Raw genomic sequence first — 25,240 nt, 5'->3', positions numbered from 1 at the left:
CAGAGATGCTCAGTAGAAACTTCTTATCCTGGATCCAGCTTAGCCTTGCAGGAACGCCTGGGAGAGCCGGGAGATCATTCTACCAAGCTGCCCGGTGCTCCATCCCGCGAGTGCCGTTGTTCTGAAGCTCCAGCCCGGTGCTCTCGGCTGAGCCCCGGCACGCCGAGCCCTCGCTGGCCGGGTCGCTGCTGTATCCTCGCTGTGCCGGCGCTCCGGGGCTGTCCCCGTGCCGGAGCGGGCCACGGGCCACCTGCGTTGGGGACAAAGCGGGCCCGGGCGGGGCGGGACAAAGCGGGGACCCTCCCGGGCCCGCCCCGCGGCTCCGCCCGCCCCGGCCCGGCCGCGCCCGCCCGGCGGCAGCGAGGGAGCGCGGAGAGAGCGCGAAGGGAGCCCGGAGCTCGGTTCGGCTCGGCGCGGATCGGATCATGTCGCCATGTCGGAAGTGAGGAAGTTCACGAAGCGGCTCAGCAAGCCGGGCACGGCGGCCGAGCTGCGGCAGAGCGTGTCGGAGGCGGTGCGCAGCTCCTTCGTGCTGGTGAGCGCGGGCAGCGCCCGGCAGGGGCCGCGCCCCGGCCCCGCTCGGCGCTGGGCGGCAGCGGGAGGAGCCCGGCAGCGCTGGGAGCGGGCAGAGCCGGGCAGGGGAGGCGGGGAGGGGAAGAGGAAGAGGGCCTGGAGCGAGGGCAGAGCTGGGTCGGGGCTTGGCAGAGCGGGAGATGCGCAGGGCGCGGCGGGGCAGGCTTTGGGATGAGGGCGCGGCTGGGCAAGGCAGGGGATGCGGATCTGTCTTTAGGGTCCCCTCCGTGTGTGCCGTGTCCTGCCCTGCCGTGCCGTGCCATCCCACCTGCGCCGCTCCGGGCCGGGAGCATCGCAGGGCAGCGCCGCTCGGTCCTGGCGTGGGGCGGCGGCAGGAACTAACGGGAACCGGAGTGCGGCGCACCGAGCGAACAGGTGGCGGAGTAACGGGGTGCGGACAGTGTGAACCCGGCACATGGACAGGGCAGCACTGAAGGGCACGGCCGGGCAAGGCGGGAGGCACAGGCGCTGTGAGCCGGGAGCCCGACAGATCCCGATAGAGCCCGACAGATGCCGGGAATCGCGCTCAGGGGTCGGGGCTGAAAGTCACACGCGTGGTCAGAGGCGTTTGTTTGATCCCGGCATGTGGGATGCTGCAGCAGGTTGTCTTTGTTGTGCTCACAGCTGTGCAAACGGCAGCGCTGCGCCTTGGGAGGATGCCGGGGTCAGCTCCCAGCTTCCCAGGCTTTGTTGGATGTGTTTCACTGGTGCTCATTGAATTACTCTAGCGTGTGATCAACTTTGACCTTGACTTTGATGGAAGAAAGGTTAGGCAATGGGATATGCAGAAAGTGCAGTACAAGTTCAGGAAATAATTCCTATTCGTTCTCTACTATTAGATTGAATGACATGTGCTGTTAAATAAATTGAGAGGTTTGAACATTTAAAAAAACTGAGTTTTCTTGTAAATTTACAGATTTCTAAGCCTGAAAAAAAAAAAGCTATGGTAATAACCTAGTCTGATTTCCTCGTGCTAGTTTTTGCTGATTATGTGCAGTTGTTGGGGATTCTTATGAGCTTCCATGTGATTTGCTTTCTCTCTTTCAGCAACACACAGGGACAAAGGCTTTGTACAAGCTAATGGAACTTCTCATTAAAAATAAAATTACGTATACAAGACAAGAAGAGCTTTGGTATCCTACATGCAAATGGTTGTGTGGCACCCGTGTCAGGTTCTTTTTCTCAGAAGGGGAAGGGATGGGTGGGACTGCAGATGAAGATAAATAAAACCTTGACAGGAACCCAGAGGAGCGTCAGAGTCTGTCAGGCAGCCACTCTTTTTCTGAGCCCCTCTAGGGTTTCATTGCCCACGCTGTCCCTGCCAATTCTCTCTCTCTCTGGCAGGCAGATCCCCAGAGCTGCTGTGCTGCCTCGTGTGTTTGCAGCCGGGCACCAGAGCAGGGTGAGGGCAGGTGCTCCTGATCCAGGTCCTGGCAGAGGCTCCTGCTTTTGACAGTTCAGCAGCAGCGGATAAATCCCAGCACTTCTGCATCACTGGGAAGGGCCACAAGGCGCTGCAGTGATCAGGGAGGGAGGAAGGAGATGGCACAAGCTCATAGGATGTCTCACATGGCATTTTGACCTTCCTTAGTGATTAAGGATGAGGTTTGCTCCAGCAAAAAGCTGGCTCCTCTCTATCTTCTGGTTTGTCATCTTTGTGGGGAAGGGATGTGTGTGGTTGTTGGGAGGGTACAGAGAGGATCCTGAGAAATGCTGGTGGGGAGTGGTGGAGTGAGGGCGGGACTGAGAAGTCTCAGTTTCTGATCCTGTTCCCGAGGTGGGTCTCAGTTTTGGTGCTGATGGTGCTGGGCAGCTGCAGAGCTGTGTGAGCACCTCCCCATCCCATCTGCCCTCTGCTTGCCACAGCCAGTGTGGGGCAGGTGGAAGGGGCCAGCATCAGGACTGGGATCCCTCGCCCTGAGGCAGAGCTGAGCTCAGGGAAGCCGAGGGTGGCCAGGGGGTACAGGGAGAGTAGGAGTTGGTGTTTGATAACAGGGTGGAGCAGGCTGGCAGCAAGTGACACTCTGTGTCCCTGGATGTCAGGAACTGGGACTTTCTGAAGCAGACTGGAGTTGCACTGGAGCCTTTGCCTGACAGGATCCCATCATCTTCCTGCATACTGAACAGAGCAAGTGAAATTGAGTTAATAAAAACTATGTGAATAGTTTAATATTCCCTTGGTCATCTTGTCAAGTGCCTTGGCTGTCTGCCTGCCTTGGGGCAATCACAGCTGAAAGCACAGGAATGGTAGCATGAAGGGAATGAAGGGTGGTGGGCAGAGCTAATGCTGCAGAGCCCACACCTCCATCCCTAGCAGGAGTGGGCACCGTGGGGCTCTCTCAGTGTGTTGGGTGAGCTCAGCACTCTGGGCATTCAGGGCATGCCTCGAGACAAGGAACTGTCTGGAGTATGAAGCTGTTTGTAGTCAGTGAATGAAATGCCCATAAAAGAAAACATCTCTGAGGAAAGCTTTTAATGCCATGGACGTGGTCAGCTTGTCCAGAGCCACAATTTGTGTGTTTAAGGAGGTGTCTCTCTGGCCAGAAGTGTCCAGCCCAAGGATGTCTGGTACAGTGTGGTTACAAAGCTGCTGTCTTGCAGGAGCAGTGAGGCCCATGCCATCTTATTTCTGTTCCTCGTTTTTGATTTATGCCTGTCTGGTGCAAGGACAATATTTAGGTTGTTGATTTTGGCAGGGCTTTGCTCCTTTGTGCCTGTGGAAGGGAAGCATTGGATATGGTGGCAGTGAGGGGAGCCTGTCCCTTTCCAAGGTGTCCTGGAGTCCCTGTGTCCACACTGTGCCCTTTGGACCAGCTGCTAGGATGCAGTCACAGCTGCTCCTGTCAGGGTAGGCAGAGTGGAAGTCAGCACAGGCTGTGGAGGGGAGCTCAGGGACACTTTGGTCCCTTGTGAAGCACAGGGAAGGATGAAGCGCCTTCGCCTGGGGCTCCTGTTCCCTCTCACTGTGCTGCTGTTCCCAGCACCCTGGCCATCACTCTGGCCCTGCATCTCATTCACAGACAGGCTGTGCAGGCACAGTTCAGCAGGAATCCCTTGAAAGCAGGCACAGCCCTGCTGGGAGTGCTGGGTGCCGCAGGCAGCGCTCTGTGGGAACCCTGCTTCTCTCTGTGCTCTTCTCTGCAAGAGGCTGCAGGGCAGATTGTATCAATTTCAGCTTTGAATGCTCCCTGATGTGTGCTACTGATTACAACTAGGGATGCAGTTTGGGCTGGTTAATTGACAAATAATGTCACTGTTTAAATAAACAGACAAATTCAGTGGAAATGTTTGTTGGCAGGTGGGATAAATGACACGCTTGAAAGATAAAGGCAGATTTTAAGATTAAGTTAAAGAAAGGAGCAGTCAAAGCCCAAGTGTGATGACTTAAACCATTCTTAACTGAAAGATGACCTGTTGGGGCACCAACAGTAAAATGCTGTGTTAGAAGGGAAGCTTCAGAGCCAAAGTGCTGATGGTACCTGGGAGAGGCATCTGGGCTAGAGCTGAAAGAGCAGCCAGGGACCTTTGGCAGTGCATGGAGATGGGTGATTTTGGCTCAGACCTTCAGTGCAATCTCCCTCCTCCCATCCTCTGAGGTTGCTGAGTAATAGTGGGAAAGTCGAGCAGCAAGGAGGAGAGCCCTGCTGGGGGCACTGCTGATGGGGAGCTGGGCAGGTCAGACTCTGGCCAGCAGGATGCACTGAGTGCTCAGGTGGGCAGGCCTTGCTCTGATGGCACTGCCTGTGCCCCTCTCCTGCACCCCAGCTGCAGCCCATGGAGGCTGTGGGGCATTGCAGAGCTGAGCAGTTTGAGCTCACGTGTGTGAGTGAGATCCTGGCTCTTGTGACAGCAGCAAGGGCTCTTCCTTCTGCCTGAGGACCAAATCAGCTGCACTTGTTTGGGTGGATGTGAGGCCAAAGCTGAGACCCCTGTGCCTGCCCTGGCTCTCTGGGTTTGCTCAGCAGCTCTGGGGCCCTGCAGGGACAGGGGGCTGTGTCTCAGCCCTGTGCAGGTTTTCCAGAAGTGTCGTTCTCTGTGTCGTGACAGGGAAATTAAAAGTGTGGGAGGCACAAGATCAGAGCAGCAAGCACTTGACAAAACACAGCTGATGCATTTTCCCACAGCGCTGCCAAGCCCAGTCATCTGGTGGCAATTCTAAGTCTAGCACAATTGCTCTGATTTTCTTTAGATCATTTCTATACAGTTTGACTGAAGATGCATTTACTGCTTTGCCATGAGGATTTTGGAAAGGGTGCAGAGCCAGACTATATCTGAGAAGGAGCAGCTGCAAAAGATCAGCCCAGGCTGGGTCAGCCAGGCCAGGGGAGCATCTCTGGGTCAGCCAGGGCACAGCTTGGTGCCACTCACAGGTCTGGGCCAGAAATGGCAGTGGGAGAGCCTCTGCTTACAAACAACTGTGTGCATCCTTGGCACCCAGAGGTATTCAGGGCAAGTGTCTGCTCTCTGTGGTGTGCTCCCTGTGAGAGGGTGGGCAGCGTGCCAGGAGGAGATGGGTTTTGTTTGATCCTGGCTGGGCTGGGCTCCTATGGGTGGCTCAGTTTCAGTCAGACACAAAAAGGAGATATAAAGCTCCTTAATGGTGATAGTAAGGAGGTTTTGACTGGAGGCAAAAAGGCATTTTGTTCTTTCTGTGAGCTTTTTTTTTTCAGCTTAAACTATATTATTAGTGTCTTGATTTATGCTCATGCAGAGGAAATCAGCTTTCTGCATAGAATCCTCTTTTAATAAGCTAAATTCACTTTGATCAATGTGAAGCCTGTTTATATGCAGCGTTTGTAGTGATCTTGGCACCCAAGAGAGACAGAATATATGCCTGTTCCCCTGGGGGCAGTCAGCATGCTGTGTTTGCACAATTTACATAGAAAAACAGACATATATGAGGCACGGGAGGAAACTCTGCCCCTGTCAGTGGGCGGGAGCTTTGCTGTTGGTGTAACCAGGGCAGGGTTTGCCTGCTGTGCCACTGCTGACTCCTGTGCAAGTGTCTGTGGAGAGAATCTTGTTCACAGGGGCTTATTCGAGAAAACACTTAAAAGCATTGTTAAAATTATTCACATGCTTTCCTGAACCAGGGCTGCTGTGCCCTGAGGGGCTGGGTTTAGCCCAGGGCTGGCCAGGTGTGCCAGGGACGTGGCTGGGTTTGCCCCTGCCTGAGCACACACCAGTGGTGGGGTGGATGAAGGGCTTGGCTTGGTGGAGAGGAGCAAGGCTCCAAGTACAGTCTGCAGCTCTGTGGGGACAATCTCTGGCATACCTGCTGCTGATACCCATCCTTAAGAGATGGTGCAGTTCCTTGCTCTTCTGAGTGCTGAGGTCTGACTGGTACAGGATGAGCTGCAGTCCATGTGTCCAGTTCTGGAGGTTTTTGGAGGCAACGACAAGCTTTTGATGGGTGCAAAACCTTATCCTTCCCAAGGCATCATTCAAATGTTTGCGTCCTCCTGCCTGTTACAGGAAAGCTCTGGGAAGACAATGAAGCACCACATGTGTTTATTTCTTTCCACATTTTGCTAGCTGGGGCTTTAGCACTCACTGGGCAAGCTGAAAGTGCTGAGGACAATGCCATGGAAATGCAGGTGTCCCTGCACTGGCAGCATCTGCACCAGCCCACCCCTGGCAGTGCAGTGAAATGGCTGGAGCAGATGGTTGGTGGTGCTGCCTGCAGCCACTGCCAGCACTGCAGCTGGGATTTGTGCTCTTAGAATCCAGAGAGGGGATGGCTCCTGGGCTTTGCTTCAGCCTGTCCTGGTATCTGGAGGTATTTGGAGGTATCTCCCCCAGCACCAGGAGCATTTGAACCAGCACAACCTGCTGCAGTGTGTAGCGTAGCCTTGTTTTCTGTATGCAGCTGGGTGGCTCTTTCATCATTTCACTTAGCCCTGTGCATGCTGATTTATTATCTCTAATGGTGCAAAACTGCACAAAGCTTTTGGGATGCAAGTCAGGGTCACACACAGCAGCTGAGCAGCCGCCAGGCCTGGGGTACCACGTGTGCTTCAGCATCCCTGGTTAATTGGCCTCCTCACTCCTGCTGTGCAAGGAAGAACACAGTAGTTTCTTAAACCTTTGTAGCCATTGCTGTCATCTTAAAAAATGCTGGAATATGTTTCCCTGTCACCAACTCTTCCATCTCTTTCATTCTTTAAAAAGTACAAATCAAAGCTCTCCCTTGATGGCTCCTCTTTCCTTCAACACAGCCCTGACTTATCTGTACAGCCTTTCCCTGCCTCCTGCTGCTTCTCTAATGGGGTCAGGGCTGCTTGTTCCTGACCCCTTTCTCACCCCTCTCTCTCACTGAAAAGCAGTTTCTTCTCTCCCCTATTAATATCTCCTGTCACAGGACTGTTCCTGGGGAGTGCTTGCATCTGGAAGGAGACTCTGCTGCTCCACAGAGAGCATTCCCCACTCCTCATCTGCCCCTGCCTCCATGCTGGGTGACATCCCCACTGCAGCCTGGCCTCTCTGTCCCCTGAACAAGGGAGAAATGGCATCTCTCCTGTGCAGTGGTGGGAGCTGGTGGTGTCAGGGTGCTGCACATTGCCCTGGAGAGCCATCCCAGCCATGTGGGACTGTGTTTTGGCAGTGCCAGGAGCTGGGTGTGGGCTGGGCTGCAGTGTCAGTGTGGAGCAGTGTCCTGCAGCTCTGGAGGGCCCACAAGGGCAGCTGGCTGCCTGTGTGCCAGGTTTTCCTTTCCCTCTCTTGCTCCCTAAACTCTCCCTTGTCCTGTTGGATGGTGTTGCAATTGTAGGGATGTTTTTATTTGGGGAAGCTTTAGGGTGCTTCTTTGACAGCAGCACTTTGTGGTTGGGTTGAAGCCTTGAAGGGTCCATCCCCTGCAGAGCCCATCCACAGCCTCCTCTGTTTGCTGGGGGAACAGAGTTAAACTTTACAGCCCCTTTGCACCTGTATCCAGTGCCTGCAGCCTGAAAATGGAGCAAAATGAGGCTGAGACAACTTCCTGAGCTGCTGAAACCACCCCTGACACAACTGGGTGCTGAGGCACCCAAAACTGCCCTGGGACTTCCTGCTCTGCTCTTCCTCTCTGTGTTCTGTGGGCCTGCACTGTCACACACATATTTTTTCTGACAAATCCTTTTGCCAGGATTTTTTCTCCTGAGAGGCCTCAGAAAGGAAATGTAAACAATGATTATCTGCTGCTGTGGAATGTGGCAGGTGCATCTTTGATTGGTCTCATGTGGATTGTTTCTGCTTGATGACCAAACATAGGTCCAGCTGTGTTGGGACTCTGGTCAACATTTTATTATCATTCTTTTCTAGCCTTCTGATTAAATCTTTCCTCTTTCTTTAGTATAGCTTTAATGTATCATTTGCTTTTAATATAATGTATATCATAAAATAATAAATCAGCCTTCTGAAACGTGGAGAGCCAAGATTCTCATCTCTTCCCTCATACTGGGACCCCTGTGACCATGACCACACTGGACAAGTGTCCTGCCCTGCTCCTGGCTGTGTCCCTGCCCCAGAGGGGTGGGATGGGGTGGGAGTGCTCCCCTGCTCACTGGGGCAGAGTCTGTGCTCTGGCTCAGCCCTTGGCTCAGCCCTGCGTGCGAGCAGCTGCCCAAGAGAAAAACAAGAGTTTGAGACAGACAGGAAAGGGAGGGGTTCTGCTTATGTGCCATTAATTGCTTTAAGATGTTCTGGCTATTCTGGATTTGGATGCTAAATATAAAACTGATACTACATAAATAAATGATGGAATACAAGTGACATCTGAAAAGCACTTTGGGATGTTCCAGCTAAGAACCTAAATAAATAACATGTATTATTGTCGTTGTAATTACTATTTTCCTTTTTTAGCATGCCTGTATTACAGAATGCTTTGAGAAGTCATATCTGGCAGAAATTCAGTTATCCCATAGAAACCAGTACCCTTTTGCCAATTTCTATCAGCTGTATTATTTCCGAAGGAGGAAACCAAAGCTGTGACGTGTTTGCACCTCTCTCGAGCTCTGCAGCAGATGCTCAGCTGGATGCAGGTGCAGTTTGGCTGACACAGAGCTGCCCTGGTCCCTCCCTGTGCTCCTGGAGGAGAAGGGCTGGGTTTGAGCCAGGCTGTGCCTGTTCAGAGCCAGGCTGTGCCTGTGCAGGCAGGGACTCACAGGACCCCAGGGGCTGGCACTGCAGACCCCATGGCAGAGGGTGCTGAGCTGTCACTGTCACACAGCAGCCCTTGGTGATCCTGAGGAGGGTCAGGCACAGGGACAGGGGTACTGAAAGCAAAGTGCTGCTCCTGATGCGCTGCCCTGTGCAGGAGCAGTGCTGGATCACCTCAGGTGTGGCTCTGTACTTGTTCATGGTTTTCAGAGGTGGTGTGTGGAGGTGAAGTGCAGCTGGGCTGGAGTGGCAGCACTGCCTTCACAGCCACTCACACTCGGGCTCTGAACTCTCACTGCTCCATTGCAATGCAGCTGTTTTCTGGGGCCTGTTTGCTTAAGTGATTATGCAAGAATCTCAAGCTTTCAGAAAAAAAAAAAAAAAAAAAAAGAAAACCAAAACAGTGTTCCTGCCCCTCGTGGCTGCAGAACTCTGCTTCAGAATAGGATCTGCTAAAGGCTGTGAACTGTGGAGTCCATTTTTGAGTAAGTGGAAGGAAAATGAAGAGTCATGTGCTGATTATTCTGGTTTCCTGTATTTCTAAACCAACTTGTAGACACTTCAAGGCCTGAGTTCATTTTATTTTACAGGCCTAATAATGACAGCTAAATGTTTGCATGTCTACAGTGACATGAACTTTTTTGACTGTTTCTTCAAGCCTTCTCCAGGCTGGTGTCTCACACCAATACTGTGTTGCTCTCAGGGACAGCAGTGTGACTGCAGGCACTTGTTTTTTCACTGGGATGTGGGCATTGCATTGAAAAAGGAGACTTCCACCTTACAAAATACCCAGAACCCGGGTTCTGGTGCCCCCAGGGCCGTGGATGCAGGAGGGGAGGGCTGTGGTCGGTGAAATGCTTTTGCACAGAACTTGGGCGGGGTGGAGGGAAGCACAGGGGAGGGGGCTGGCTTCTGATTCGAGCTTTGGGATGGAAAGAGTGAGTCATTTCCACTGCTGATGTTTTCCTGCAGGGTGCCAGGGCTGTGCACTCATCCTCCCCTTCCCCACGAAGGCTTTTCATTTCTCTGAGAGCTCCTGGGAGGTGCAGCCGTCTCCGTGCAGTGCAGGGACGATGTGGGGCACAGCAGCCTGGTGCTGGCTCTGCACTCAGAGCTGGGCAGGGCACACACTGGCACAGAGTGGGGTGGAGAGGGGATGTGTGCACTCTGAGCCAGACCCCTGTCTCATGAGAGCCCTGGCAATGATGTGCTGCTGTTCAGGAGGCTGCTGTGCTGCTGCCCGTGGAGGGCTGTGCAGAGCCTTGCTCTGAGCTCTGTGTGTGTTGGTGTGTGTTTATGTGTTTGTGTATGTTTGTGTTTGTATGTTTGTGTTTGATCTGATCACTCCCTGGCAGGCCCCTTCTCCTCACCAATTCCTTCTTCCCTTCCCAGTTGCCCTGGGGCTCCTCTCCTGCCTGCAGTGCCCACCTTCTCTGCCAGCCCTTCCTGGCCTCCCTGGCCCCATCTTCTGCCTCTCACAGCTACACAGCCCATCTTGGCACAATTCTTGCTTCCCATGATGTGGCCCCTGCACAGATGGGTAAAGCCTCCATCCTCCATTCTGCCCTCTCCTGCACCACCTTGGGCCAGCTTCTGAGCCCTTTCCCTCTCCATTCTTCCCCTGCTTCTCCTCTTTCTGGTGAGGTTTTCCTCCCTTGCCTTTTCACAGGATGCTCTGTGTGTTTGCATGCCCACCTTACAGCCCACCCCTCTCACCTGTCCCAGGTGCAGCCCTGGTGTCTCAATGTTTTGGTGTCTTCAGCAGAGCCAGAATTCCTGTCTGGATATTTTTCTTGTGTTTTTAAATTTCCTTCTTTCTGGCCAGTGTAAAAATAGTTTTGGTCTGCTCATACCCAGCTTTATGGACTGTTTTTCACCCTTGAGCTTTTACCATTGTGCATCTGCTGCATCCCTTTATGGACTGTTTTTCACCCTTGAGCTTTTACCATTGTGCATCTGCTGCATCCAGCTGAGTGCTGGCTTTGCAGCAGGCTCGTGGACACCAGCTCCCCATCACCTGCTGGGAGCTGCCTCATTGCCTCCCTGCTGCTTTGTTCCCAAAATGTGGCTTTGCTGAGAAGCCCAAACCTCCTGGCACCAGCAGGGCAGCCCTGTGTTGTGGCTGCTGCCATGTGTGCTGACTCACACTGTCTCCCTGCTTGCCCTTCCTCCCTGAGCTCTGCTCCCGCCTCTTCCCTTCCCTTCCCTTCCCTTCCCTTCCCTTCCCTTCCCTTCCCTTCCCTTCCCTTCCCTTCCCTTCCCTTCCCTTCCCTTCCCTTCCCTTCCCTTCCCTTCCCTTCCCTTCCCTTCCCTTCCCTTCCCTTCCCTTCCCTTCCCTTCCCTTCCCTTCCCTTCCCTTCCCTTCCCTTCCCTTCCCTTCCCTTCCCTTCCCTTCCCTTCCCTTCCCTTCCCTTCCCTTCCCTTCCCTTCCCCTGGAGTTTGGAATGCAGAGTCCTTGGGGCTCAGGCTTTATTCTGGCTTTGCAGAGGTTTATGGCACTTCCATGAACATTGAGTGGCCAAGCCCGGAGTTTCTGGGTTTTGATGATTCTTTCTCATGCCCAGCAGTCAGCAGTGATGACTTCTCTGAAGTGAATCCGAGCTTTTGTAAATTGAGCTCTGTAGCCTTTCTGCAAGCTGGAGTGAGAGTGTGTAATGGGATCAGATGGCAGTGCAGGAGCTGGGGGTGGAAAAAGTCACAAATGTGATACTAAAAGGAAAAAGCTCCTAAGGCCACACAATGTGAGTTTTCCCTGACCTGATCTTTGAATCCCTGGCTGTGGAAAAGCTTTTTTGTGGATAGAAATTGCTCATTTCCACATGCCCATATGGTTTGCCAAGTGAGTTTGCTCAGTTTCCAGGCATCATTTGAATTCTCTCATGTACAGTCAGGTTTCTTGAGCAAAATAAAAAAATGGGGGCTTCTCTCTGCTGTTTTTGATTGTGCACTGCAGTGGGGAGTGGTGTCTCTGCCCTGGAGTGTTGCCAGTCTCAGAAGTGATGTGATTTTAGCTGTGACAGGTGTGTCCCAAGGGTAGTTGTACACCTCCATTTCACCCTATTTTAGCTTTTCCTCTCATTTTCTGTGCATTTCACTTACTTGGCCCTTTGGTGTTTAGTTTAAAATTTGGGCTTTTGCTTGGCTTTCATGTAAGTGCATTGCAGGGTTGCAACAGGTGAGGCAGCAAGCAGATAGGTGTAAAATGGGGGCTGAGTTTTGGGGAGCAGTTTTACAATCTGAGATAATGCAGTTACACACATCCACGTGACCTGTCCTCTTCCTCCTCCTCTCTTCAGCTGCTCTGAGCAGCAGCACTTTAACAACTCATCCGTTTGTGTCTCTGGCTGCTCTGGGGTGTGCAGCACACGCTGGGCAGGGCTGCACTGCTGAGGGTGTGGGGACAGGCCCGAGCTGGGGCTGCTGAGTGTGCAGGGCTGGCAGGGGGAGGAACAGAGGAAAGGATGCAGAGCCGAGGGGGGGGGGGGGAGTGTGTGAGTGAGCATGCATGAGTGTGAATAGTGTGCAAAAGTGAGTGTGAGTAGCGTGCAAGAGTGTGAGTAGCATGTAAGAGTGAGTGTGAGTAGCATGCAAGAGTGTGAGTGTGAGGAGTAGTGTGCAAGAGTGAGTGTGAGTAGTGTGCGAGGGTGTGCATGACTGTGCATAAGTGTGCAAGAATGGGAGCAAGTGTGAGTAGTGTGCAAGAGTGTAAGTATTGTGCAAGGGTATGAGTGGGTGTGCGCAGCTGTGCGTGTGAGCGAGTGTTCGTGTGTTTGCTCTCTCTGGTGGTTTCTGCCCGGGCAGGGTTTGTGCTCAGCCTGGCCGGGGCAGTGTCACCAGCACAGGGACAGTGTCACCAGCACAGGGACAGTGTCACCAGCACAGGGATAGTGGCACCAGCACAGGGACAGTGGCACCAGCACAGGAGCCCTGGGCCCAGCCAGGCACTGAGCACAGGCCCCTGTTTGGGTTTCCCTCACTCTGGGCCCTCTGTGCTTGTGCCTGGCCAGAGGCAGAGCCGTGTGTTGGTGTTTGGGGCCTGTTCCTGTTGTTCAGAGGCAGAGCCATGTGTTGGTGTTTGGGGTCAGTTCCTGCTGTTCAGAGGCAGAGCCGTGTGTTGGTGTTTGGGGTCAGTTCCTGCTGTTCAGAGGCAGAGCTGTGTGTTGGTGTCCTGGGCCTGTTTCTTTTGCAGGAATCCCTCTGAGTTTCCTGTTCAGTGCCATCAGCTCGCTCATGGTGGGTGCTCCATACTCCAATGGAGGCTCCTGCTGTGCCTGTGCTGCTGCCCCAGTGCAGCCCCGTGTCCCTGCTGGATGGGCTCAGCACACAGCCCTGTCCACACTCTGTGCTGGCAGAGGACAGGAGCCATGTGTGTTTTGGGAACAGGCTGGTGTGGGGGGCTTCAGCCTGAGGGATGAGTGGGCTTATCTGGGAGGGTGCCCTGCTCTCATGTCGTCTTTGTTTAAAGTCATGCTTGTTTTTCCCTGAGGTATTTCACTTGTTTTTATCCAGCACAGTGAGCTGCAGTGCTTTGGGCTGGGTGCTGCTGCTGGCTGTGCTCAGGTGCTGCATCCACAGGAGCCACAGGAGCCACAGGAGAGGGCAGCTGAGCCCAGGATGTCCCTGCTGTGTTCTCAGGAGCATCTCCATGCAGTGTCTGCTGCCCTGGATGAGGAGCTGCTGTGTGTGCCACAGAGCAGGGTGCCTTTGGCAGCACTGCACATTTTTTCCTGCAGAAATGGATTGATTTTGTTGCTGGACTGGCAACATTTCTTCGTGCTTGGGTATTAGCTTCCCCTGTGGAGGAGTTTGTGGTTTCTAAGACTCTAATTACTTTAGTGTAATAGTTTTTCCTCTGCTTTTGTAGTGACTTTGGTGGGTGCCATCTGCTGTTGTGACACTGCTGGCCAGTGTGAGCCTGGGGTACACTTCAACCTTCAGGGAAACTAAGACTTTGAAATCCCATTTTCAGCTTTATCTGCAGCCTTTCTGGACTGATGGGACTGTGTGGACTCAAAGGGTCAAAAGGGCAGCAGATATTTGGGATGGCTCCCTCCTTACCCCAGGGTCTGTTTGCAGGACCCAGCCTGCCTGGCCCCGCTGGGAGCCTGCACAGTTGAGGGTGGAGGGAGGGGTTTGTTTCCTCGATGGCAGGCAGGAGCCACATCCTTCCTTCAGCAGCTGCTTGCTGACAAACAGCTTGACCTACATCCTCTGGCTTTGCCTCAGACACAGCAGACAGGGGGTGGTGTGCTGGGTGTGAGCATGGTCAGTGCTGGGCTGCAGGGGATGGACACAGGGCTGCTGTCTGCTGAGACAGGGAACTGGCACAGCCTGGGGCAGGGGAGCCCTAGGACTGGATTTCTGACAGCCCCAGAGGAGAAATGTCTCTCTGGGTGCTGCAGAACCCTTCTGGGTGCCAGTGCACATCCCTCCACCCCTTCATGTCACAGGGCCTGGCACTGCTTTGTCAGATATAGATCACAGCCTGCACCACACGTTTTTTCCAATATCATTACATCCATCAGACTAGAAGGGCTTTATAATCCATAACCCTTTATGGATTTTTTTTTTTTGTATTTGTTGTAGGCAGTGCTCTATGAGTTTCCAAACATTTTGTGTGAGGATCAGGGATGCTTTGCAGACCTTACCCTTCAGCTGCCATTGAATCCCACCAGGATGACTGCCAGGACTTTGTCTTGCTGGTCATCAGAGGTATCAGATCTAGAAAAGAAATGTCATCAAAGCCCCAACTTTTTAAAAGGAACAGCTTTAGAAACACAGCCCTACCTTCAGGACCATGTTGCAAAACAATAAAAGGACTGAAAATAATACAGTGTGATTGGAAGGTCTGCATTGCCAAAGAGATGTGGAAGGCTCACAGAGGGACTCTAATTTACTGTCACAGCTGCTGCAGGGTGAGGTGAGGGGGGCTGGTGTGAGTTCTTGGGGTCATGGCACTGCTTTAACCCACCAGGGCTGCTGAGCTTTGCCAGGATTGCTGCAGTGAATCAGGGGCTGGCAGAGCTGAGTGCCTGCTCTATGGGGCCTGCCTGCTGTCGTGGGCCTGTTAATTCACATTAATTTGCAAAGCTCAGCAGACTTTGAGAAGTGCACAGTGCTGTCCTGAAATAAGACTGGTGTTTCAGGTGATTAACCAAATTCAATTAAGCAATTAATGAGCATGAGACTGACTTGAGAGTAAATGAGCTCCTTTTCTCTGTCTACCTGTTGGGTATTTCAAATTCCTGTTTTTCAGATGGACTCTTTCTTTTCTTTATAAATCCCTTACAGCCCAGGTCTTGGATGTAGAATCAAGAAGTTCTGTGTGCAGTGAGACTGGCAGCGTTTGTCACCCCATTCCCAAATCCCTTGTGGCTGAGGGAGCTCCCTGGATGCCCTGGCAGCCAGCCTGGGCTCTCTGCTGCCTGACCTTTATCTTTCTCACTGGTTATCTGAGGAGTGTGAGGGTCCTTTCAGGACTGTGCAAGCAGTAAAGCAACGTTTTCAGGGAGTGATTAAGAAGGGAGCTTTTTTCACATAACTGAGCTAATTCATGCTGGATTTCTGCAGCATGGAAAGGAAACATTTAAATGCAAAACTGTCTGAGGCAGGAGTTGTTTCATTAGTGCATCCCAGGAGCCAAAGGCACAGAACAGGCACAGGACCTTTGGCTAGGATTGGTTATGGAAGAGCAATGTTGACTTCCTTACTTATCTCACATCACAGAAAATATTGGGTTGTGTGGACTCCCAAACAAGCTGGTGTGGCTGTTTATCCAGTGGTGTTATACAATGCTGAGCTTTCAGTCCTCATTTGAGACTCTTTTTTAAGCTGCTGGTTGTGCTGTGTTCAGCAAGAGACCTTGTACTGGTCTCCTCTTTACTCCAGTCATGGTGAGCAGTTCATCCCAGAAAAAACATTTGACTGGAGGGTAATGTTTGCTGCCCATGGGGAAGCATCTGATGTTCCTCTTCTGAGAGGGGAGAGCCCAAGCTCTCCATGTTGTCCTTCAAGGATGTCCTGTCCAGAGGCCCATGGCACCACGTGCTGCTGCAGGGCCTTCATGAACACTGTGGCACGGCCAAGCTTCAGGATTTTGTTTGAGGTTCAAAACAAGACAAAGGTGATGGGTCAGAATTTGGTTCCTGTTTTATTGTGACCACTCCTATACAGAGTCATTGGTTGGCTTTTGGTGTGTGAAGTTTGATTTTCACAATGCAGTGCTGAGAGCCTGACTCTTGCTGATGAAACCTGAAGTCAGGCTGGGCAGCTGAGATGGCATTTGCCTGCTTCAGAAGTTGTTTTTCTCATTTTACTAAGTTCTGTGTTCTGGACTTGTTACACAGACAAAATTGGTACAATAAGGAATGTAATGAAACTCTCCTAATAGTTTTTGCTCGTGACTCCAGGGATTTTTGGAGAAGTTCCTCTTGCTTCCCTGAAATGTGAGTGAGAATAAAACTGGGCTCTGGCCTTTGGCTGTGTCTGGGCTGTGATTTATGGAGAGGGCTTTCCTGTCTTTCCAGAGGGATGCTGTTCTTCCTTCCAGGGGCTGAGATTCCTGCTTTGGCAGTGGTAGCTGCAGCCTTGCTCTCCTCATTCCTAGGAGAGCACAACTCTCATTGCTCCTCAAGCAAAGCCAGCCCTGAGCTGAGCAGAGCCAGTGCAGGAGCCTTCCTGTGCTTCTGCCAAGCTGCACAGATGAGCTGCTCAAACATAAAGATGCTGGATCTTGCAGCTGTTAAAGAGAGCTATGGCCTGTCCAGGAGGCTTTCTTGCTCCATTAGGAAATTAGAGACTGTGCTGAGACAGAGCAGCACAGTGCTTCGTTATTCCCATAGTTTATTGCTTCAAACTTAACCCTTCATTTCCCTCTCTGCAAAACATGCTCATCAGTGCTGACCTGCAGCAGAGGAGCATCAGAGTGCTGAGTAATGGGCAGTCCAGTGTCACACAGTTTGAAATTAAGACAAGAGGTTAGTTACTGGTTATTTTAGATGCTACACATGTGTAATATTTTTCATAATCTGATTTTCCTGCAGGAAAAAACGAAAGTGGTGGAACCCCTGGACTATGAGAACGTGATCCTGCAGCGCAGAGTTCAGATCTACAGCGATCCCCTCAGGGACCTCCTGATATTTCCAATTGAGGATGTGTCTGTGAGTTTGCTCTGGCTCTCTCCCATGTTTGAGGCTCGCTCCTCTCCCATCTTGCTTACCTTGGAAAATTTCCACCATTAACCACATGTTAATTCTGGCTGCATTACTGACACATAAAACCAAAATGACCCACTGGTGGCTTAGGCCCACCACATTTATTTAAAGTGAGTGTCAAGCCCTGAAGATGCAGTTTGTGCTGAAAAAGTTCTCCTTTTCCTGCAGATCTCAGTCATCGGCCGACAGAGAAGGACTGTCCAGTCAACAGTGCCAGAAGATGCTCTAAAGAAAGCTCAGAGTCTCTTTGTCAAAGAGGTAGGGACAAAGCCCATGTGACACCTGCCTTCAGCCCTTGATGGCCCTTGGACAGGATGCTCAGCTGTAGCTCCTGATCTGCAGCATTGCAGCTCCCTTGGCTTCTCCTTTGTGGGCATCCCTGCCTGACCTGCTCAGGAGAGTTCTCACAGGTATCTCACGTGCAGTGTCCTTGCAGTGGGTTTTGGACACAGCCAAGGTGTGTGGCTTTGCATCACCTGCCTGACAAGGGGATCCACAACCTCCCTGGAGCATCTGGAGTGCTGTGGGTTTGTTGTGAAGTGCTGCTCTCCAGGACCATTCCCTTCAAGTGCAGCAGAGCAAAAAGCAGTGGCTGTGTTGAGTTAGATGCACTGTTTTTCTGAGGACAGAAAACTTTTGCCTTCTGGAAAACCGTCTCCTCCCATATCCCTACTCCTTTTTTAGAGCCTTGGAGTGATGTAAATCCAAAATCTGTAGCTGTGTGGCAGGCCGGATGCTGTGTGATTTTTGTCTCTGTGCTGAAAAGGTTCCTTACGGAATTCTGCATTGCTGCATGAAGCAAGTGAAGCAGCCTTGCCCACGCCCTTCCCGCTCCTGCTTACCTCACCCTGCAGTGTGTAACCTCTCAGATGGTGCTGGGCTTTGTTGTGCTTGCTGTAGCTTTCTGAGAGCTGCATTGTTTTCCTTTCAGTGCATTAAAACCTACAGCTCTGACTGGTTCGTGGTGAACTACAAATACGAGGAATACTCAGGAGACTTTCGGATGTTGCCATGGTAAGTGTCGTGCTCCCTTGGAATGCTGATGTGTGATCACAGCCTGAGCAGGAGCAGTGTGCCCTTTCCCTGGTGCCTGTCCCACAAGCAAGGTTAGAGCCAGAGGTTTGTGTTGTCCTGTCATTGTCCCCCAGCTGTGCCAGGGAGGTGCCCACAATGTTGTGTGGGTCAGTGCTTCACATCCCACCCTCCAGTGTGTGCCCACACCCTCTTTTTGGGATGAGGACAGACTGCAGCCCAGAGTCATGGCAGGGTAAATAGTGTTGGCAGTGCCTGCCCAGGAGCCTCATTGCCCCACTGGGCTGATGTTCCCTCTGTGCCTCACACAGGCCAGGCAGATTCTCCTTGTGCCCCAGCACAGGGAGGGTGATGTGATGTTGCTGCTGGTGCTGCCAGTGTTGGGGAGTTGTGCTTGGAAACGCTGGGCTGTGCCAGTGCTGTGCCAGTGCTCCCAGCTCCAGAGCTAATTGGGTTTTTCAGACGGGCACATCCATCTCAGATTTCTCTGGATTGTTATTTCCTGTGTGGTGGCGCCTGCTCTGCTCACTGCCCACACTCTGGGCATGTCTGGACCCCTGTCCAGGCTGCTCACGTGCTGGAAGCTTGTTAAATGCTTTTCTTCTTAATTGGATGTAGTGGGTGTGTTCTGAGGGTCTCGAGGGGATGTGAAGCAGCAATGGAGTCATAATACTGATCAAATAATGTTAAAATTTTTGAATAATCTTGTAGTCTGATCTTGCTTCTTTTTTTGTAAAGATGGAAGATAAACCAGAGTGCTCTCTCTTTGTTCCATAAAAGCAAGTCAGCAAAAACTCTGCAGAATCAAGAGCTAACAAGAGAAAGCTAATTACAGGCTTTTTGTGCCTAATTTCCATGAAATGCGCTCAGAACTTAGCTTTCCCCAGCTGCAGGGAGCTGAAGGTCTCTTGCAATTTATCTTCTGTGCTCTGTAGCCTGCATTTTGGCTGCTGCTTCTGGATCCAGCATCAGCTGCTGGCTCACACAACCCTCGTGTTCCATTCATTAAACATGAAAATGTGTTGTGATTTCAGCAAATCCTTTAGGCCAGACAAGATTCCAAGCCATGTGTTTGAAATTGATGAAGACTTTGAAAAGGATGAGGTAAGGAGAAGGTTGGTTTTTGGGTTTTTTTTTTAATGTATTCCTGTTAAAAAGAAGAAATACATTGAGAAGTTAATTTGTGTTTAATTAATTCAGTTCATAGGAACAGTTTTCTGGTGAGTTGCTTTCTACTGTGAAATTGGGATCAAAAGTGAGGCAGTGATTTATTTCAAAGTATGACATGATAATCTCTTGGAGCCAAGGGTCTCCTAAGTTATCTGCAATATTAGTTATGTTTCTCATGGTTTTTTCCCTTGAAACAGAGCATCATAAGAAGAGGAAAAAAAGGAAGCCAAGTAGTCACTAAGGAAAACTCTTCATGTCCAGAACTAAAACTGGGCAGTCTGTTTTTCAGCTACACTGTGGTTCTGGGGCTCTCCTCTTGGAAAGTTTGTAGTTTACCACATAATCAGCAATTTTTCACCAGTCACTTTGACCCACCCTGCTGACAGTGTGTCAGTCAGTCCTGCTCTGCCCATCCTCTGCCAGTGCTGGGAGGTGTTTGCACCTCTGGAAGGGGCATCTTTGTGCTCAGCTGGCATCAGGGAGCACTGGCAGCCCTGGAGCTCCTCTGTGGGGTGGGCTGGGAGCTCTGCCAGCAGGGACATCTCAGAGCTGATGGTTATTTTGGATGGTGCAGATGCCATGTTTCCTGCCCATGAGTATCACATGTGCTGCAGAAGGGACAGGCAGTGTTTTTCTGTTTCAAGTACCACGTGGAGATAAATCCATGCACATGATATTAGGAAGTTTTTGTTTACAGAGGGAAGCCTGGTTTAGCCCAGCTGTTTAAAATTCCCATGGCACCAGTATGTTGCTGCTGAGAAATTACAGAGCAAAAGGGAACTTTGCTGCAGAGCTGAAGATTTGGAGGGGTTGTTTCTTGCACATTTCTCAAATTACTGGGGTATGTCCCAGCACACCTCAGATCTGGACTGCATTGGCTTCTTTGTAAATGGAAATGTTTTGTCAAGTTTGGCCTTAATCTTTTTTTTAGCTGTGTTGTTAATTTGCATTACATCAGTAACTTGAGGTGGTGCCTCTTAAAAACTATCAGCTCTGGGCTGGAGACATTGCTATGCACTGTTATCAGCATGGTTCCAGAAAAGCAAAAGGACAAAAATACTCTATCAAAATGTGAAGACCTTTCTTCTTCTGGCCAGTGTCCCAAATCCTCAAACAAGAGAAGTTACTGAGGTTTGTTGTGGAAGAGTATTGCAAGTGCTTTCACAGATGTTTTGAGGTTTGTATCTTTTGGCATGGCTGTATCTAAAGGATTCTGTTACAGTTTCCCGACAAAGCATTTGCATTAGAATTGTGTAATGGAAATTCAAGTAAAAGAAATCTCTTGATTAAAAAAGGTGAACCACTATAAAGGAGAGATCATGGGTTGTTTTACCCAGGGAAATAAAGCATCAGAAAATATACTCTGGAAGTTGGACGTGAAAAGAGTGAAGCTCTCCCTTTGGATGCAGCAGGCTCTGTAAAGCAGCTCCTTCATGGCTCAGCAGGGCAGGCTGGGGCTGCCTCTGCTGCTGAGTCACTTGGAACCCCAGGGTGAGATTTTTTCATCACTTTGGGCTCTCATTTACCTCCCTTCCCAGTGGAGGTCATGGTTAAGTATGAGTGGAGAGCCATTCTCTCTTTTTGGGACCATGGGACAGGAGCAGGTGGAACCCATCTGGTGTGCCAAGAGCAGCCTGGTTGGGTCACTTGCAACTTTGTGGTTTGGTAAATGTGAAATCAGCCAGTTACATTTCAGTTATTTTACTGGGGTTTGGTGGTTTTTGCTGAAATTTAAAATATGAGGATGACAAAAGGATATGACAGGAAAAGTTCAGAGTTCTGCATTTTGCAACTTCCTAAACAGACTATCTTGAAAATTTCCATCTTCCCTGTTTTGAAATCCTGCATAAGAACCTGAGCCTCATTGCAAAATCACTGTGCAGCTCTATCAGAATAGATGTAATCTTTCTTTTTTAAAAGGTGACTCAATCTAGCCCATCAGAATAGATGTAATCTTTCTTTTTTAAAAGGTGACTCAATCTAGCCCGGTTTACCTCTTTATTGGAAAGGAATATCCCTGATATTTTATTTTATTTTATTTTATTTTATTTTATTTTATTTTATTTTATTTTATTTTATTTTATTTTATTTTATTTTATTTTATTTTATTTTATTTTATTTTATTTTATTTTATTTTATTTTTTGTGGTAGCACTGTATGCCTAGCTGTACCTGTTGCACATACATTCTACATGTCAGTGTATTGCTGTAGTTAAATGGTATTGCTCTCCAGGGTGGACAAATCCCTTTGTCCAAGAGGAATTTCCTGTGGGAAACAGTTTACCTGACCTCTTTTTATGGTTGTTTGCTGTCTTTCAGGACTCCTCTTCCCTGTGCTCCCAGAAGGGGGGTGTGATAAAGCAGGGCTGGCTGCACAAAGCAAATGTCAACAGCACCATCACTGTTACCATGAAGGTGAGTTTGGTGCAGTTACTGATGAATGAGATGAAGCCCAGGCCACATCTCCAAAACTCCCAGGAGCACAAACAGGGTTTGGGTTGGGATGGGATCTGCCCCTCTTGTATCCATGGTGGGCTGGAAAACCCAGCCTGGCAGCAATTTCTGACCCTCCCCTCCCCAGCATGTAAGGCTGATGCACGTTAGACCATGACAGGCAAGCTGACCAAAAGGTGCAGCATGTTCTGGTAAAGCAAGATTGTTTTGTGGATGAGCAGCTGAGGCCCAGGAGAGGAAACAGCTGCCCTGCAAAGACAGCTTTCTGAATTTACAGTTTCCTTGCTGGTTGGAAACATGTAGAGAGCTTTAAAATAAAATGATAAATCTTTGCTTTTAAGGCAGGGGTGATATTAGTGCAGAGATGTAGCATTACTGACCTAAAAGCAGCAGCTGCCTTGTCTCCTGTTCTCTGCTCTTTATAATCCAGTGTGACATTGCTCAGATTGTGCAGAGATTTTGAGTAGTTCCTCCAAAGGTTTTTGCTATGGCAGTGAGCAATCTGCAGTCCCACCATGCAGCTGCCTTGTCACAGCACAGATTGTTGGGGAGTTTGTAAGGATATGTTGAAATAATCTCCAAAAGCCTAACTGTTCCAAGGCTTAATTCAATGAGTTATGCTTCCAGGGGAAGTGGAACAGGACTGCTCATAGGGCTAATTTTAATTTGAGTTTTAAAATGGGCTTGGAGGTGATAGACAGAAAAGGATTTTCTGATCCTCTGCTTTTCCAAGCAAGCTTAAAGCAACATTTTCCCCTGAAATTTCTGGAGGTGGTGTCATTTGTGCTCAGCATAGTCAGTTTGGTCTGTTCTAGCCTGAGCCTCTGCTGGTGCTGGTCTCAGTGCCCTGCACCTCAGACCTGCCTTTCAGAGAAGTTACCTGAACTGCACTGGCTTCATTTCAGTTTATAAGATCCAGGGTCTCCAGTGAAGCTCTGATATCGAAGTACTGAGGATCAGGAGCTGTTCTCTGAGCTGTGTCTTGGAGCCAAGGGTCTCCTAAGTTATCTGGAAGATTAGTCATATTTCTCATGGCTTTTTCCCTAGAAACAGAGCATCATAGGAAGAGGAAAAGAGGAAGCCAAGTAGTCACTAAGGAAAACTCTTCATGTCCAGAACTAAAACTGGGCAGTCTGTTTTTCAACTACTCTGTGATTCTGGGGTTCTCCTCTTAGAAAGTTTTGTGGTTTACCACATAATCAGCAACACCTCTAAGGCACGTGTGAGGAAGCTGAGGACTTTGGCTGAAGACTTTGGCCACCTTCAGCCTTGCCACCACGTGGAGAGGCTGCTGTGGTGTGTCCATCTCGTCAGTGCTGGTTCTCTGCTGGGCTCTTGGTGTCTCACACTGTGCTAAGTGTGTGCAGAGTGTGTTCTGTGGAGAGCTGAGCCACAAGCAAACTCTCATTGGGCTGCAGCTGCCACCCTTTATTTCAGAGCACCCTTTCCTGTGCAGAGAACTGCCCTGGTTTGGCTCAGCTCTCCCTCTCTGGTTTGCATTGTTGGTGGCCTGTGCTATAACCACAGCACCAGGACTATCCTTCTGTCCTTCTCTGCCCAAATGCACTTCCCCAGCTGTCTAGCCCTCCCTCTGCCATCTCAGTGCTCACCAGCAGCACCTGTAGCCTGATCAGAGGGGATGTTCCCTCTGCTCATAGGTTTAGAGTATTAATTTCATCTTCTGACAGTGATTTCTGACAGCAGTGCTTGCACAGGGGGAAGATCACAGGAAAAGTGTTTGCTGTTTGATTCTGCATTTGCTTTTGAACAGAGTTCAGCAAATGCAAACTGTTTAGCATGAAATCCCATAACCACAGCAGATATCAACCCTGTAATATCTAGAGAGAGATCTGTCATGGGTTTCTGTAGCATCCACTGCAAAAATTCCTGAGATTGCTTCAGTGAAGTGCTAAATCAGTGTTTAGGCTGGATTAATGCTTCACATCCTTGGCTTTCCATGTGTCTTTATGCTCTGTTGAGCTAAAGGTTTAGTTAAATCTGATAAAACTTAAAGCTCAGCAGCCCGTGGAGCATCTCTACAGCTAATTATCATCCAAATGAGGCAAGAGGTTACTCTCAGAAGGGATGGGTTATGCTTCAGGGCACGAGGCTCCCTCCCAGTTCTCTGCAAGCCAGGGGGTTTGCTGAACATGTGCTGGTGTCAGTAATGATAGAAACAGGAAATTACTTGTAATCTCCCATGTGGGATGAAAAATGCTGTGTTTATTCATAGATCTTCCAGGTAGACAGAACAGTGGAAATCCTTGCAGTGTGCTGCTTGGCCTAGCTTCCTTCATGATTCTCCTCACACAGATACCCAGCAACAGTGAAATGCACCCTGCTCCTTACAGCATATGGTGCTACCACAATTGCTGCCAAAATGGTCTCCTGAATTATAGTCCAGTAGCTTTAGGCTGACAAGCATGAAGAAAGGTGTTCAGAGATACTGGAGAGTTTTTTTTTTTTCTTCATGAAAATCAGAAGTACAAATACAGGGACAATTCTCCTGAAATTACTTCTTTTTGATGTAAGAATTCGACACTAAGCCAAAGCCACTTCATGAAAATAGGTTTGTATAAAAAAACCCAAACCCAAAGCCACAAAAAACCCAAGCAGTTGAATGGATTGCATTGTCCCTTGGCTTGCATTTGAGTGCTAGGACTTTCCACATGTCTGTTCCTAAGTTTTCCAGACAATTGCTTTGTAAGTCTGTATGAAAAAGGCTCTTGAAATACCTGCTTTAGGGTGGGATGGATCTTCAAGTAATGTGCTGATCTGAATTTACTGTGCAGCATTGCTTTGTAAAGATAAATGAGGCTGGAGCCAGCTGAGAGATGAGCTGGAAGCCCTGGGGCATTGCTTTAGATGGCAAACTTACAATAACAACAAGGGCATTAAAATTAAAGAAGATGATGGAAATCTCTCTTTGTAAAAGCAAGCCATATTCAAATGGGTGAATCTGAGCACTCCAGGGTCAGCAGTGTTTTGTGTTACGGCCTTTTCTCAAGAGCAGGGAGGGCAGATGTGGAAACCATGGTTTGTGATGCACAGCAGAGTGAATACTTGCCTGAGCAAGAATTTGTGTTTTTACAGGTATTCAAGAGGAGGTATTTTTACTTGTCACAGCTCACAGATGGCTCCTATATTCTGAATTCCTACAAAGATGAGAAGATTTCAAAAGAATCCAAAGGCTGCATTTTCTTGGATGCTTGCAATGATGTGGTTCAGGTAGGTGTCCTTTCCTTCATGGATTTATGGATTGCTGGCTCTGAGACAGACAGGCCTGCTCTCTCGAGAGGTGTGAAGGCATGGAATTGCAGATTAACCCAAAGCTGGCCAGCTAAACTGATCAATAGGCCAGTGAGTAAATGATATTGCTTTATCTGGGGCACCTTCCTCCTCTAATTGCTGCTTGCTCCAGCTTTTTCTTTCTTAAACTGTGTCTTGGTAAGTCCGTGCAAGCAGGTAATCCTTTGGAATTCAGGACCTACTCAGGGGCCATAAGGTTTTAGGAGCAGGTATTTGTACAGGACTAATCCTGGATTGCTTGGTTGTGCTAGAGTGAGGTGCAACAGTGGATTGCTGTTCTGCCTTCTGCCCTTGCTGTCTCTGCAGAAGCTGCAAGCATTGAGTGTGATGCAGGGTGGCTTAATTTACCCCAGT

The 25,240-nt window shown here is 49.9% G+C and overlaps 1 protein-coding gene across 2 annotated transcripts in view; it reads left to right on the top strand.

Annotated features, from left to right (window-relative positions):
• Positions 1-373: 373 nt before the first annotated feature.
• Positions 374-25,240, top strand: part of DOCK11 (dedicator of cytokinesis 11) — a 79,255-nt gene continuing 54,388 nt past the window's right edge. For both annotated transcript variants that reach the window (XM_058814179.1, XM_058814178.1), the window contains exons 1-7: positions 374-535; positions 16,752-16,868; positions 17,091-17,180; positions 17,854-17,936; positions 18,989-19,058; positions 21,443-21,538; positions 24,671-24,805. In XM_058814179.1, the coding sequence (XP_058670162.1) occupies positions 434-535; positions 16,752-16,868; positions 17,091-17,180; positions 17,854-17,936; positions 18,989-19,058; positions 21,443-21,538; positions 24,671-24,805 (693 nt within the window). In that variant the 5' untranslated portion in view covers positions 374-433. The remainder of the gene's footprint in view (positions 536-16,751; positions 16,869-17,090; positions 17,181-17,853; positions 17,937-18,988; positions 19,059-21,442; positions 21,539-24,670; positions 24,806-25,240) is intronic.

This window comes from Ammospiza caudacuta, chromosome 14, assembly GCF_027887145.1.
Source record: "Ammospiza caudacuta isolate bAmmCau1 chromosome 14, bAmmCau1.pri, whole genome shotgun sequence".
Lineage (NCBI taxonomy): Eukaryota > Metazoa > Chordata > Aves > Passeriformes > Passerellidae > Ammospiza > Ammospiza caudacuta.
This window is presented reverse-complemented; position numbering and strand designations above follow the sequence as displayed.